Source organism: Symphalangus syndactylus, chromosome 20, assembly GCF_028878055.3.
Source record: "Symphalangus syndactylus isolate Jambi chromosome 20, NHGRI_mSymSyn1-v2.1_pri, whole genome shotgun sequence".
Taxonomy (NCBI): domain Eukaryota; kingdom Metazoa; phylum Chordata; class Mammalia; order Primates; family Hylobatidae; genus Symphalangus; species Symphalangus syndactylus.
Window position 1 is genome coordinate 41,688,941 of NC_072442.2, and position 13,798 is coordinate 41,702,738.

General features: G+C 42.9%; 1 protein-coding gene across 1 annotated transcript; it reads right to left on the reverse strand.

The window, feature by feature from the left end:
* Positions 1-3,036: 3,036 nt before the first annotated feature.
* LOC129470329 (keratin-associated protein 2-1-like) lies at positions 3,037-3,800 on the reverse strand. The gene has a single exon (XM_055258039.2). The coding sequence runs from the start codon at positions 3,764-3,766 to the stop codon at positions 3,380-3,382; it is 387 nt and encodes a 128-aa protein (XP_055114014.1). The 5' UTR covers positions 3,767-3,800; the 3' UTR covers positions 3,037-3,379.
* Positions 3,801-13,798: the final 9,998 nt, after the last annotated feature.

Here is a 13,798-nt window from a genome sequence, read left to right on the forward strand (position 1 = left end):
GTCTCCCTTGCTGTAGCACATTAATAGTCCTAAGCTATTAGACAAGAGGTGTATCCCTGGTCTTTACCACATGGACTTTTTTAGTCATATTATTCAAGTTCCACACATTCTTCAAGTGCATAATCACCGGATGGAAATAAGTAAATCTGAAGCACAGTGAAAATAACTTGTGAGATTTTTGTAGTTGGATAGATAAAGAACGTAGTGTTGGTGACCCTTTGTGATGGTGGGCCATGCCCTCTTCTTAATAGTTTTATGAATTATATTTTGTTAGGAACTAGTCTGGAAGCCACTAGATGTTAGGAAATTTATTAAAATTCTGAAATTAGAATATACATTGCTTAAGGACTTCGTTCTCAGAAACAATCTTAAAAATATCCTCCAATCATAAGAGTCAGGGATGGGATGGGGAAGATTGACGGGCAAAGGGCAGGAGGAAAATGGAGAAGATAAAGAAGGATTCCAATCCTTTCTCCACCTCTTTGCAGTTGTCTAACTTAGAGTAAATGACTTACCCTTAGCCAGGTTTCCTCATCTGTAAAATGGGCGGAGTCTTCAGTGCCTGGTGTTCTTCAGAGGCTGGCTTATCATAAAATCCATACAAACATGGAAGACAGAGAAAAGTTTATAATTAATTAGATATAATTAGAAAAGAGAAAATAGTTTAGTTGGGAGAGACAGAAAAACTAAATGATCAGGGGACTGGTGGAATTTGTTGCTAGAATTTTTTTTTAAATTTCATCAGTTTTTTAGATATTCATTTGCCTAAAGTCAGGGACGGCAAAGAAATCTTTTGAGGTCTATTACAGCTTTGAGTTGTTTAATTCCCTTGGATGGTTCAATGTGAAAGAGCCTAACCATCAGATACTTACATTTTGCTCAATCCTTCTTTTACCTGATGCTGCACTCCCATTCATAAATCCTGTAATCTAGGACTCATTCCTGTGGACTTGTAGAATGAATTTTTAAAGATCATTTTCATTCTGAGACAGCCTTAATCTGATGCCAAGTTGTTGTGGGTTTTTTTTTTTTGCCTTCTTCATTATATTTATTAGAAAATCTATTCCTGCCAGTAGATGTGGACTATCCTGAAAAAAAAATTACAATTTTTTTGGTTAGTTTGGTTAGTAAAGCCCTCCCCTGAATTTGTTCCCATTCCCAATGAGTTAATATGTAGTAGATAGCACATCTTTGAGCCTCTTCTATAGAGTGATGTTCAAATGCACCACAAGGAGTATAAATGAATGGTACTGGGCATTTAACTATGTGCCAGGCATCTTGCATACATAAAAAGTTATAAAAGTTATTTAACTTCCCCAGCAATCTACATTGGTAAATGTTGCTTTTCCCATTTCGCAGATGAGAAAACTCAAGAGTCAGAGAGATTAAGTTACACTAATGCCAAAATTTTTGCTTTAAATAATACCTTCTAAAATTCTTGTGGTAAAGATAATTTCCTTGTATTTTGACAACTAAACAAACAGAAATTAAGTACCAGCTACGTATTAAACGTTGGGCTCAGCATTGGAAGCCAAAAATAAACTGTGGTCCCCTCCTTGGAGGCAAAAAAAAACATATAATCTCAATACAATGCCTTATGGGGAGGGAGGTAAGCTACTGGAACTTGTTGAGAGCTCCTAACCTTTGTGTATGTGTGTGTGTGTGTGTGTGTGTGTGCGCGCGCGTGCACATGCGCACACAGATGTATATGCATTTGCACATGTGTTTGTGTGATACAGGGGTTGGGACAGGACTACTGGAGAAGACTGAATTGAATCTTGGAAATGAATCAGAGTTAAGTAGGTGATGAAGGTGAAGAGAAAGAGTGTGTGAAAGAAGAGATAAGTGAAAGAACATGAGGAAAAGCAAAACATTTGGAACTGCAAATGTTTAACACCTACAAGGTCAGTGTTGCTTGAAGTGAATCTTAGTGGGGAGCGGTGAGACATGGATCTGTAGAGATGGGCAAAGGACAGGCAGCAGACCACCTGATGTGCACACACTTCCTAGCCAAGTGGGTAATCTGAGGACTAGTCTAGCTCTCCTGTAACATCTTCAAATACTTGTACCAGGAATCCTAGTGCCTGTCTCTTGTCCTCTTCTGTCTTCCTCATCATTTCCATCATCTTCCTCTTCACTCTTCTTCCTATTCATTGCCTTGCCTCCCCTCTTCACTTTTTATTCATCCCTTATCTCTTATTTTTTGTCTCTCTTTTTTGTTGTTGTTGTCATTTTATTCCACCTATGACAAACTCAAGATACTGTTTTTTTGCATGTTCATTTACATTCATTTCTCTGCCAAATTGATTCTTCTGATTACAGTTTAGCAGGTGCTGTTTCATACTTATTATTATATTACCCTTTTTTCTTAACTTCGGGTGTCTTCATTGTGGCTTGTCCTGGTGACTATTCTTGGAAGGCTTCCAGGCCATGCTTGTTAAGCCCTCAAGGAGCTCAAATCCTGGTCTTCCTCTGAAATAATGGTCCTGAAATTCTAATGAATTACATGGAAGTGATAGAAAATAAACAGTCTTAGGCCCCACTCCCAGAGATTTTGATTCATTAGGTTTGGTTTGGGGCCTAAGAATGTGCATTTTAATAGGTAATTGCAAGAGATTCTATTATGTATGATGCATGGGCCACACTTTGAAAAACGCTACTCTAGGAACTGTGGTAAGAAGATGAGATGTGCTGTGCTGGTCAGTGTACTGCTGGTGGTCATTCTGGGCTTAGCATATGCTATTCCCACTTCTACCCCTCTTCATGAACATTGTGGTTCCTTTTGACTATTCCATTAGCCCATAAGCTCCTTGGATACAAGGCATGTAGCTTGTTCATCACTAATCAGGCAGCACCTGTCAACTGGAGGTCCCTTGATAAACAATTCCTGAATGACTGAATGGATGAGATTTCTATGGATAAGGTTTTGCTTAGGTCGAGCTTTGGTTCCCTTGTGCAGTTTCCAAAATCTTGCTTATCTGTGTACACTAATAAACATGCACTAACAAACAAATCAGGGAGCAGGGCAGGTTGCTATGCCAGGAAAAATTAGTTTATTGTCAACAGTGAGCAACACATCGCAAAAGATGATGGTGACAGTTTGAGCAGTAAAAACCATCAGATTGTAGAATGTGTTTTCAAAGTCCATCCCAGGAATTCTTAAAGGTCAGTTTACTATCCATAATGACTAAGGCTGATGTAGACACCTGAAAATGTGGGTGAGGTTGGTAATGGGCGTCTGCTTACACCAGGCTGTATCCAGATGGTAAAAATCACTATTGTCACCTTGTGAAAAAATATCTATTTTTCTTTTAATTTTTTAAAAACACCAGATAGATGTTTAGGCTTCAGTGTATTGCTCTGTGGGGGCAGTGGGGTCTCAGCAGGAGGAGGTCCTGCAGGTGGTGCTGCAAGGGGTAGGTTGGCCGCAGGGTGGCCGGCAGCAGGGGGACTGCACAGACACAGGCTGGCAGCAGGTGGTGGCCCAGCAGCAGGGCCTGCACACCACAGCCATGCACGACGTGGGGCAGCAGGTGATGGGGCGGCAGCAGCCTTCCTGCAGGCAGCAGGGGTCGCAGCACACCGGGCGGCGGCAGGGCTCGCAGATGGGGCGCGTGCAGCGGGGCACGCAGGTGACGGGGCGGCACACGGTGGTCTGGCAGGTCACGGGGCGGCAGCAGCAGGGGTCGCGGCAGCAGCAGGGCTGGCAGCAGCCTCCCCCGTAGCTTAGGGAGGAGAAGGTGGAGCCGCAGCAGGAGCCGGTCATGGTGGTGTCTGAGGCTGGTGTGGGTTGGGCTGTTGAGAGGAGCTGGGTGTTCTCAGGTGTGAATGTCCTCCTCCTGCTCTGGGCCCTTTATATACCCTGGCTGGGAGCTGATGACCCCTCGACACATGATCATTTTCTTGTACATCTTCTGGCCAATTAAGTGAAGATTTAGCATTGACTAATGGTATTTTGGTCACTCTTCACCTCATACATATTCATGTACATACACCACAAATATTCGCTCATTTTCTTGTATTGTTTATCCTTACCAAATTTAGACATTGGATTCACTTCTGATTAATTTTCATTTGAAATATTCTTAACCCATAAGAGAGAAAAGAATGTGTTTTCTAAACTAGTTAGTGTCTAATCGCTCTGCCCTTTGGCGCTAAAATTAGCATGTTATTCCTTGTCTTCAAAGGCTCCCATCGCCAGCACCCAAGCAGTGACTTGCCTTATTAATGCACATGGGCATGATGGTAGCAGGTTAATTGCATCATCCTAGTGCAGACCAGTAGTCATCTGCTTCACAGATAGCTCCTTCCACGACTCACTTAAAGATAGGCTTGTGGTTTTTCATGTGAGCGGGGACCACACGCAATGCGGATCCCTGCCCACTGGTGTGGTCACTCTCCCCTGACTAGGACCTGGGCTTTCCTGCCTTGGTTTTGATGTGTCATCATTCACCTGGAATGCCCTCCTCATCCTTCCAATCCAAACTCAACTTCTACCTTGATTGTAAGACCCTCTTCAATGATCCATTGCAATTATTATATTTGTAATTTGCTTGGAATTAGTCATTGTATCTGTAGAGTCTGGGAAGGGACTGTGGAGAATATGCAGGCCTATGCCCTCACTCTACAGCTGAGGTCCTGAGAGTGTACCAAGGTCACACAATGAGGTCACCATATGAGGTCTGAGGTCCAGGTCTCCTCAATCTTCAGTAAGTAGCCTCTACTATGGGTTTTATGCTCATTGGAGTCAGTAAACCATGGTCTTTAGACAGGAAAGAAAACATATATTAAAGGAGAAGCCCAGACTTCATGCCACTATGCAATATATCCATGTAACAATGCTGCATTTGAAACTCTTACATTTATACATATTAAACACAGATTAAAAAAATAAGTAATGAACTTTCCTTTGAGCAGCAAGGTTAGAAGTGGTACTTGAAGAGAATTAGGGAAATGTTTTGCCCAGATGACACATTGTCATCCTGGACCCCCATTGACTCCAATAAGGATGACAATGTGTCCGAGAGGCTAGAGAAGGGACCCGGAGAAAGCTAACATGACACAGGGTTTATTAGGGGAACTTACATACAAGGGTGGTCCAGTGGCGGTATCTGGACAGGAGAACTGCTATTATTTGTAAAAAGCATGCAGTTCACATAGTATTTTCATTAGAACCCTCCACCTAACAACCTCCATTTAATCCAAAACAAAGGACCTCAATCCCCAGTATGACCTGTGTTCTAATGGATGAGGTGGGGATTCAAACGTCCTTCATAGATAAGGAGTGGATCTCCAGGTTGGCCACTCCCAGATCCTTAGCTCAGAACTCCAAGTGTATATTCTTCTTTGATTGTAGGATCATTCTCAGGGTATGCTTAAGTTAAGTTATTGCTGCCAGGTGTGTCTGCCATACCCTCCACCTCAGCATACCCTTGAATAGCCCTTACATTCTAATCACACCATTCTTCTGAGATTTCCCTGGGGCCAGGGTATGCAGAGGAGCATTGCAACCAGATGTTTCAGAAGCAATGCAAACTACTACAACAAAAAAGAATAATGAATGTAACAAAAATCGTACTGTATAGAAAGTTTTTCCAAGTGCTCAAGAGTTGATTAAACCATGTGGCTATAGGGTCGTAAGATAGAGATTCTATAGCAGAAATATGGGTATCAAGGGCCCGCATGGCCTGTGTTACATTGTGAGAGTAATCAGGGATATATACACAAATTTCAGTTTTAATTAATACACAGATTCTGCCCTGATAAGCGGTTAAGATGTCCTGGGCCATGCAATTTTGCAAAGTAACACACATAATTTGGGCAGTTTCTTCAGTGAGAAGAGTAATATCACGGCAGGTGTCATTAAAGACTGCAGCCCTATGTTAAGCCAGGGCCTCAACTTGCAGCTGTATGTCTATTGTCACCACTTGGGTGGTGAGTGGTGGCGGTGGGGGAAGGGGAGGCGTGTGGCAAAAGTGGCCAACGGGTAAAACCACCGGGATGCATGCCTCCAGCAGAGCCTGGCTTTTACAATTTCCCAGTTAGTAAGAATGGCGTCTAAACTGGGCACGATGTATCCCAGCAAATGAGGATGTCCCCAGGTGCATCTACCAGTACAATTATAGGGTAAGTAAGGCCAACTGTGGATGCCACATGCCCACAGCCATCCTAAGGGGTGTGGTAGCCCCCCACGTGGAGAGTCACTCTGTCATTGCAGTCACGTATCACTGGTTACCTGAAGAGATTGGTTTCATTGCTGTCACATTCCATGTCTATTACCTGAAGAAATAGATTACATTACACTGTGGGGGTAGCCATCCCATATTACCGGTTTTAGCTTGTGGCATGCTATTATCATGTCTTTTAATACATGTGGGTGCACAGCCCACAAGCTGTATCTATACTGCTGTTGTCCACCCCGGCCCATCATCTACAGAATACCCCACAGTGACTTTAACCTGCTCCTATACTAGGTGGAAAATATGTTGTCTCATCTCTGATGGTGGAAAACTTATCACATGGAGTGTGGTTATTGCTAAAGGGAAATGGGTGAGGGTCATTATACTAAGTATAGAAATGGCTCCAGATACTGAGGTTAGCTGCTTGGATGCACCACGGCAGGCTGATGCTGGAGGAGAAGGGCAGCTCCCTGCAGATGCAACAGTCTGTTTTGTTTTGGGGAAAAGTCGCCATTTGCAACCAGTTGGTGAAGAGGTACACCACCTATGGGCGACAGGTAAGATACCTAGTGGTAGAAGAAAGGGCAACTTGGCCAGGCACGGTGGCTCACGCCTATAATCCCAACACTTTTGGAGGCCAAGGCGGGTGGAATACCTGAGGTCTGGAGTTCGAGACCAGCTGACCAACATGGTGAAACCCCATCTCTACTAAAAATATAAAAAATCAGCCGGGTGTGGTGGTGCATGCCTGTAATCCCAGCTACTTGGGAGGCTGAGGTAGGAGAATCACTTGAACCCAGGAGGCAGAGTTAGCAGTGAGCTGAGATCATGCCACTGCACTCTAGCCTGGGCAACAAGAGTGAAACTCCGTCTCAAAAAAAAAAAAAAAAGAAAGAAAGAAAGAAAGGGCAAGTCAGGCCATCTAACAAGACAGGAAGTTGTGTTGTTCTGAGAGAGTACCACCCCAGCAGCAGCCTGTGCCTGGTTTGCAATACCACATGGATTGGCCACTTCTGCAACATGTTGCAGCCAGAGTAAGACAGTGGGGATATTGTAATGTCCCATAATGAGAGGACAGTCACCCCCTTGCACAAGTGGGGATCAGGATTGATTATTTAGAAGTACAAGGAGGAATAGGATGTAAAATAGGTGTGATCTGTATATCATGTTCTATGCCCTTGCCCCATGGAGTGAAAAAAATGTATCATCTGGGTCTAGTTTGTGATTTCCGGGCCCGCGTAATGATGTGCTCTCCAGTGGGTAGGTCCTGTGGCAAGGGCATAGCCCCAGGTTGAGTCCCAGGTTGAGGCAAAGGAGTATGGGACCATCCCTTACCCTGTCAACCTGTATCATGACTGTGGTATGAGGTCCTTGAGCCAGAAAAGTGTGTGCACTGGGGAGATGAGAACACACATGTTAATTCAGGGGTATCTTGGGCCTGCATGGCCTGAGTTACATTGTGAGAGTAATCAGGGATACATATACACAACATTCAGTTTTAATTAATGCAGAAGATCCACACTAAGCGTCCAGGGCATGTGATTTTGCAAAGTGACACATCTAATTTGGGTAGTTTCATTCAGGACGCAGATGGGTGCTGGTAAGCAGTGTGTCCACAGAGCCAGAGAGGGCGTCTCCTGCCAGAGTTGTTTCTTCATGGTTATTTCATCCATTCAATCAGCCCCGCTGCTATAGGGTTGTACAGCAGGTAGAAATGCCAATGGATATCCAGGGTCTCCACCGATTCTTGCACTTTGTATATGGTAAAGTGAGAGCCCTGGGCACTGTTGATATCAGTGGGGACGCCACAGGCCACACACAACTCTTCTTTTTATGGTGGTTTTCTGGGTGACGTACTTGCTGTGATATGCCTACAGTAGCCCCATGCAGGTGTCTGCACAAGTCAAGGCATAGCGGAAGCCATCAGATAGGGGCAAAGGTCCTTGGGATTCTGGGACCTTGGCCTTCATCCTAGTATAAAGGGGCTGGCACCTGCCATTCCTCTGTGGGAGGGCAGGGGGCTGAGCCTGAGGCTCCTTAGTGAAGCACTGTTCCAGCTTGAGCTTCTGCCATAGCCTGACCAAGAAGAGTCCAAGGCCATGACCTTCTCATCAACTCCTTGCTGAGTGCAATTCCATCCATAAGACTGTGGCCTAAATTCAAATACAACTGTGACTTTGTATTCTCAAGAACATGAATCAGGAGTAGGGCTCTGTGAAGTATGGCATAAAGAGCCAAGCTTTTTTACAAGGCGGGAAAGACCAAAGACTTAGTGACTTGAGAGGATATCAGTATTTCTGGTGGAGTTTATGTGGGTCAAAGACCATTCATCTTGTTGCTTGATGAGGGTGGCTATGTCCCTGAACCACATGGAGACACATTGTACGGGAAGAAGTGCCTCCTTCTGCTCATCATCTGCAATTCTCGTCTGATACCATGGTCAGCTTCTGTTGTGGCTCTGTCTGCTCTGAACAGAGCTGTGGCCAAGGCCTCTGCCAGACCTGCTGCTGCCCCAGCTGCTGCCAGACCACCTGCTGCAGAACCACCCACTATCATCCCAGCTGCTGTGTGTCCAGGTGCTGCAGGCCCCAGTGCTGCCAGTCCCTGTGCTGCCAGCCCACCTGCTGCTGCCCCAGCTGTGGCATTTCTAGCTGCTGCCGCCCCAGCTGCCGTGTGGCCAGCTGCTCCAGGCCCAGCTGTTATAAACCCCAGTGCTGCCAGCCTTCCTGCTGCCACCCTTCTGCTGCACTTCTAGCTGCTGCCACCCCGGCTGCTATGTTTCCAGCTGCTACCGTCCAGTCTGCTCCCAGACCACCTGCTGTGGCCCAGTCTCCTATGAATCCTCTTGCTATTGAACTTCATTCCTGACCACCAGCCCTGGTTCAACCACCATGTTGTCAGTGTACCAGTCATTCTCATTCCCCTTCTCCACTGGACCTGGCCTTGCTCTGATCCACCACTACATTTATATAGCTCATTGTTCATTCCATCAAGCAACTATTTTAAAAGCAACAATTTAAATGAATATCTTACAAAACCTCCAACTTCTATGCTTGGTGTGCAGTCAGATGACCAGATATCTCACACTATTTCATTGGAACAGGCTTCTAAGCTTACAATTGCTGAGTGTGGTCTGGACTTTGCAATGAATTACGTCTGGTAGAGTAACTATATCTCAATAAATACTCTCTTGGTATCAAAAACATTTGTGACCTTTCAGTTCTTCTTAGTGTTGATTATTTATTTGGAAAATGGTTTGGGTTCCTATTGTATGGGCAATAACAAAAAAATTGATGTTATATGTATCAGCCAAAGCCTGTATTAGAGAAAATGCCAAATAATTCATTTTTTTTAATCCAAAACAGATTGCTCACTTTACCTGCCATCAAGTTTATTGAGACAAAACAAGAAGTCAATTTTTACTGTAATTAAATTAAGACCCAATTAGCAAGCTGTTGGGCTCTGGGAATTGCATAAAATGAATGAGACCCACTTCTCATCCCTCAGGCAACTCACAATAAAATCGTGGATTTTTTGGGGGGTGGGGGGATGGGGTTTTTGAGATGGGGTTTCTCTCTTCTTTCCCAGGCTGGAGTGCAGTGGCATGATCTCAGCTCATGGCAACCTCTGCCTCCTAGGTTCAAGTGATTCTCTTGCCTCAGCCTCCCAAGTAGCTGGGATTACAGACATGAACCACCATGCCCGGGTAATTTTGTATTTTTAGTAGAGACGGGGTTTCTCCATGTTCATCAGGCTGGTCTCGAACTCCTGACCTGAGGTGATCTGCCTGTCTTGGCCTCCCAAAGTGCTGGTATTATAGGCATGAGCCACCACGCCTGGACTGAAAGTTATTTTTCTTTCCTTTCCCTCTCCACTCAATTAATTCAATTAATCATGGATTTAATTTAAATGCATATGTCAAGGAGAGTATGTTGGTAATATTAGTGAGAAAAAGGACTCTTTTCTATTGGAGAAAAGTAATACATACGGAAGGATTGATTCATAGAAATAAAATGTGTCAATTCTGAAAATTCAGGGTAACATGCACAGGTCTCAAACACATAAGATTATGTGAAAGAGAATCAAATCACAGCAGACTGTTTATATCTTTATGAAGGGTAGTATTATTAAAAAGACATTTAAAAAATTATAGTCCTTTTAAGGAGGAGGGATATGTCAAGATTAATTCATGGTGAGTTCTATGGAAAAATAAGAGGCATAATTTTAGGCTGAAGCCATAGAGTCAGTGGGAAAATCAGCGAGCATGAGTGATGAAACACGTCACTATGGGAAAGAAAGTGATGGAAACCAAATTGGAATTGCAGTTGAGTTCTATTTTTGAGATGCTTCATTGACCCATTAATGATATTCATCCACTCATGCTCCGTTAAAGCTCCAGTTGCAGAGTTTGCATGCAGGTCTAACTATGAGACGTGGAAAGTTTAGGGCTCACTACACATGACCTGGATCAAGTCACCCAGCTGCCTGTGTTTCCTTTATAACTTTGAGATTCCCTTTTGCATTGGGAGTTCAGCTCATATTGTATTTCCTGTGTCTTTTCAAGCCATTTCCTTCCATTTCAAAATGATATCAATCAAAATGATATCAGTAGGCTCAAGAGCTCTAGGCAAAACTTTTAGCTGAAGAGGAAAATAAAAAAGTAAAGCCAGCACAAAACTCAAAACAACATATTCAGAAATTGATATGGTAATGTGACATGAGAATCATATCTTTGGGCTCAGGCATCCTTTTCAATTTATTCCAGGACCATAAATGGTCTATACAAGCTGTTTCTCGTTTCAGTATTGCTTAAGTACCTAGGCCTGAGAAATCTATCAGAGCCTCAAAGTAGTAATGATGCCTATTCTGTCATATCTGTATATTGCAAAACTGTATTTGTTTTGTTCATTTCTATGATCTCTTCTCTGGCACATACACATTTATAAATATGTTATCTTCATTTTTGAATTTTTTAAAAGACAGGATCTGGCTCTGTCACCTAAGCTGGAGTGCAGTGGCACCATGTCAGCTCATTGCAAACTTCAACTCCACGGCTCAAGCCAACCTCCCCTAGCTACTTCAGCCTCCCAAGTAGCTAGGACCACAGGCATGCACCACCATGTCTAGCTAATTTTTGTATTTTTTATAGAGGCAGGGTCTCACTATGTTGCCCAGGTTGGTCTCGAACTCCTGAGCTCAAGCAATCCACCCACCTCGGTCTCCCAAAGTGCTGGGATTACAGGTGCAAGCCACCATGCCCACTTTATTACCAGAAAATATAGGTATTGTTACCCCATTTTTTATTTGCCTACCACTTGTGTATTCTTTGCTATTTTTTATCCCCTACTACTTTTAGAATATATTTGAATCTTTTTGAATTTTATCAGCTTCATCTCTCAGAACCGTTATTTTATGCATGACATCTATACTGTAATGGAATTCTTTATTTTGACTTATATTTCAGTCAATGGGAATATTTCTTAAAGGAATTTTAAAGGGAAGTTATATATCCCGAGTCCTTGAATCTATGAGGAAATCTTTCCATTGCCTTCACACATGACCAATAGCTTGTGTGGATCAAAATAAGAGGATCTGGTTCTGTCACCTAAGCTGGAGTGTGGTGGCACCATTTCAGTTCAACTGCAAGCTCCAACTCCTGGACTGAAGCCGTCCTCCTGCCTCAGCCTCCCAAGTAGCTGGGACCACAGGCATGCCACAGTTTTTTTTGCCCTTCAATGCAGTTTAGGCATGAATAAAATATTGAAAAATAAAATTAACCTTCAGGATTATTTAACATGCTTTGGAAACACAAAGAAAGAATCTCACCAACATCTGGAGCATGGGCACTAGTTTACTTCAGGAACACTTAAGGGGGAATGTATATATGAGATACTAAGTCTAATTTTAACAGTTTAGTAATAGCAGGTCCTTAAAATGTCAGAAAATAAACTTTTATGTCCTCTTATCCTCTTTGAATCCATTATGATGCACCAACTTTTAAAAGGTGTTAAAAAAACAGAAACCCTCATCTTATTTTCTTAGGACAGGAGACAACAGCAGATAAGAAAGTGCAGCAAATCTGGGGCAAGAGCAATGGTGGTCAACTAAAGATAACAAAAGGAGCTACAATGTGAATGCATACAGACAGAGTACCACAGAGTGTAAAGCTGGTTTTCCTTGAATCCTCAGAAAGGCTCAGAACCCGGAGGCACCAGGTAATACTGAAGGCAGGGTAGGCAGTGGGCTGCTTCGACCCCTGGATCCCTATCCCACCCTACAAAGTTGGTCATTAGGCCTCCCCCATTTCCAACCAGGAGAAACAAGGGTTATCTTCCAGAAAATGTAGTGAGAGAGACTCCAGATTTGGGAATACTAGAGTGAACAAAAGTCAAGAATAGAACAGAAAACAGACTCATGCAGTGAAAATCTGAGCACTGTGCTCAGCATCCAGGACTCTGATGGCCATAAGCCTTCCAAGCAGGATATTGGAAGATTCTCCTCTAAAGAAACTAAACATACAAATCTTGACTTCCTTTTGGTGGACGAAGGGGAGGGGAGGTGAAGAGATCAATTAACAAGCCCTGCTGTCCACCCAGAAATTTCAATTGGCTTTTTAGTGCCATGTTAACCAATATACTGCAGACACTTGGAAAATGTCTCCAGCCTGACAATTCACATTAATTTAAAAAGAAAAAAAGAAAAAGGGGGAAAAACAAATTTTACAGGAAGAGAAAATACGGGGAGCAGAATAGAACTAAAAAATTATAAAACAAGAACTACCATAAATAAAATACTCAAGAGAGCTAAGAGAAGAAATTCTCTTTGAAATAAAAACAAGATTCTAACAAACAGGAGCAGTCAGAGAAGTCTAGTGAAACCTTGAGAATTAAAATGTGATAGAAAAAATTAGAAAAAAGTTCAGTAAAATGTTTGGAAGGTAAAGTAGAACAAGAAGTCAAATAATTTGTTCTCCTGTCTTGAAGATATGTAAAAAAAAAAATATAAAAAGAAGTGAAAGAAATGGACATTAAAGAAAATATAATAACAAAGAGGATCAATTCAGGAGATCTACCACTCAATGAAGAAAAATTTTAGAAAGACAAATGAGAAAACATAAGGAGTCAGGTGTAATGGTGGCCTGTGCCTATAATCCCAGTTACTTGGGAGGCTGAGGTGAGAGGGTCCCTTGGGCCCAGGAATTTGAAGCCAGCCTGGGCAACATAGTGAAGTCTTGTCTCAAAAGGAAAAAAGATGGGAAGGGAAGGGAGAAAGAAAGAAAGCAAGAGAGAATGAGAAAGAGAAAGAAAGAGAGAAAGAGAGAAAAGAAAGAAAGGAAAGAAAGAAAGAAAGAAAGAAAGAAAGAAAGAAAGAAAGAAAGAAAAAGAAAGAAAGAAAGAGAAGGAAGGAAGATGGGAAGGAGGGAGGGAGGAAGGAAAGAAGGGAGGGAGGAAGGAAAGGAGAGAAAGAAAGAGAAAGAGGAAGGAAGGAAGGAAAAGAAAGAAAGAAGAGGAAGAAAGAAAGAAAGGAAGGAAGAGAGGAAGAAAAGGAAACAGAGAAAGACGAAGGGAGGGAGGGAGGGAAAAAGGAAGGAAGGAAGGAAGAAAGGAAATACAAGGGAG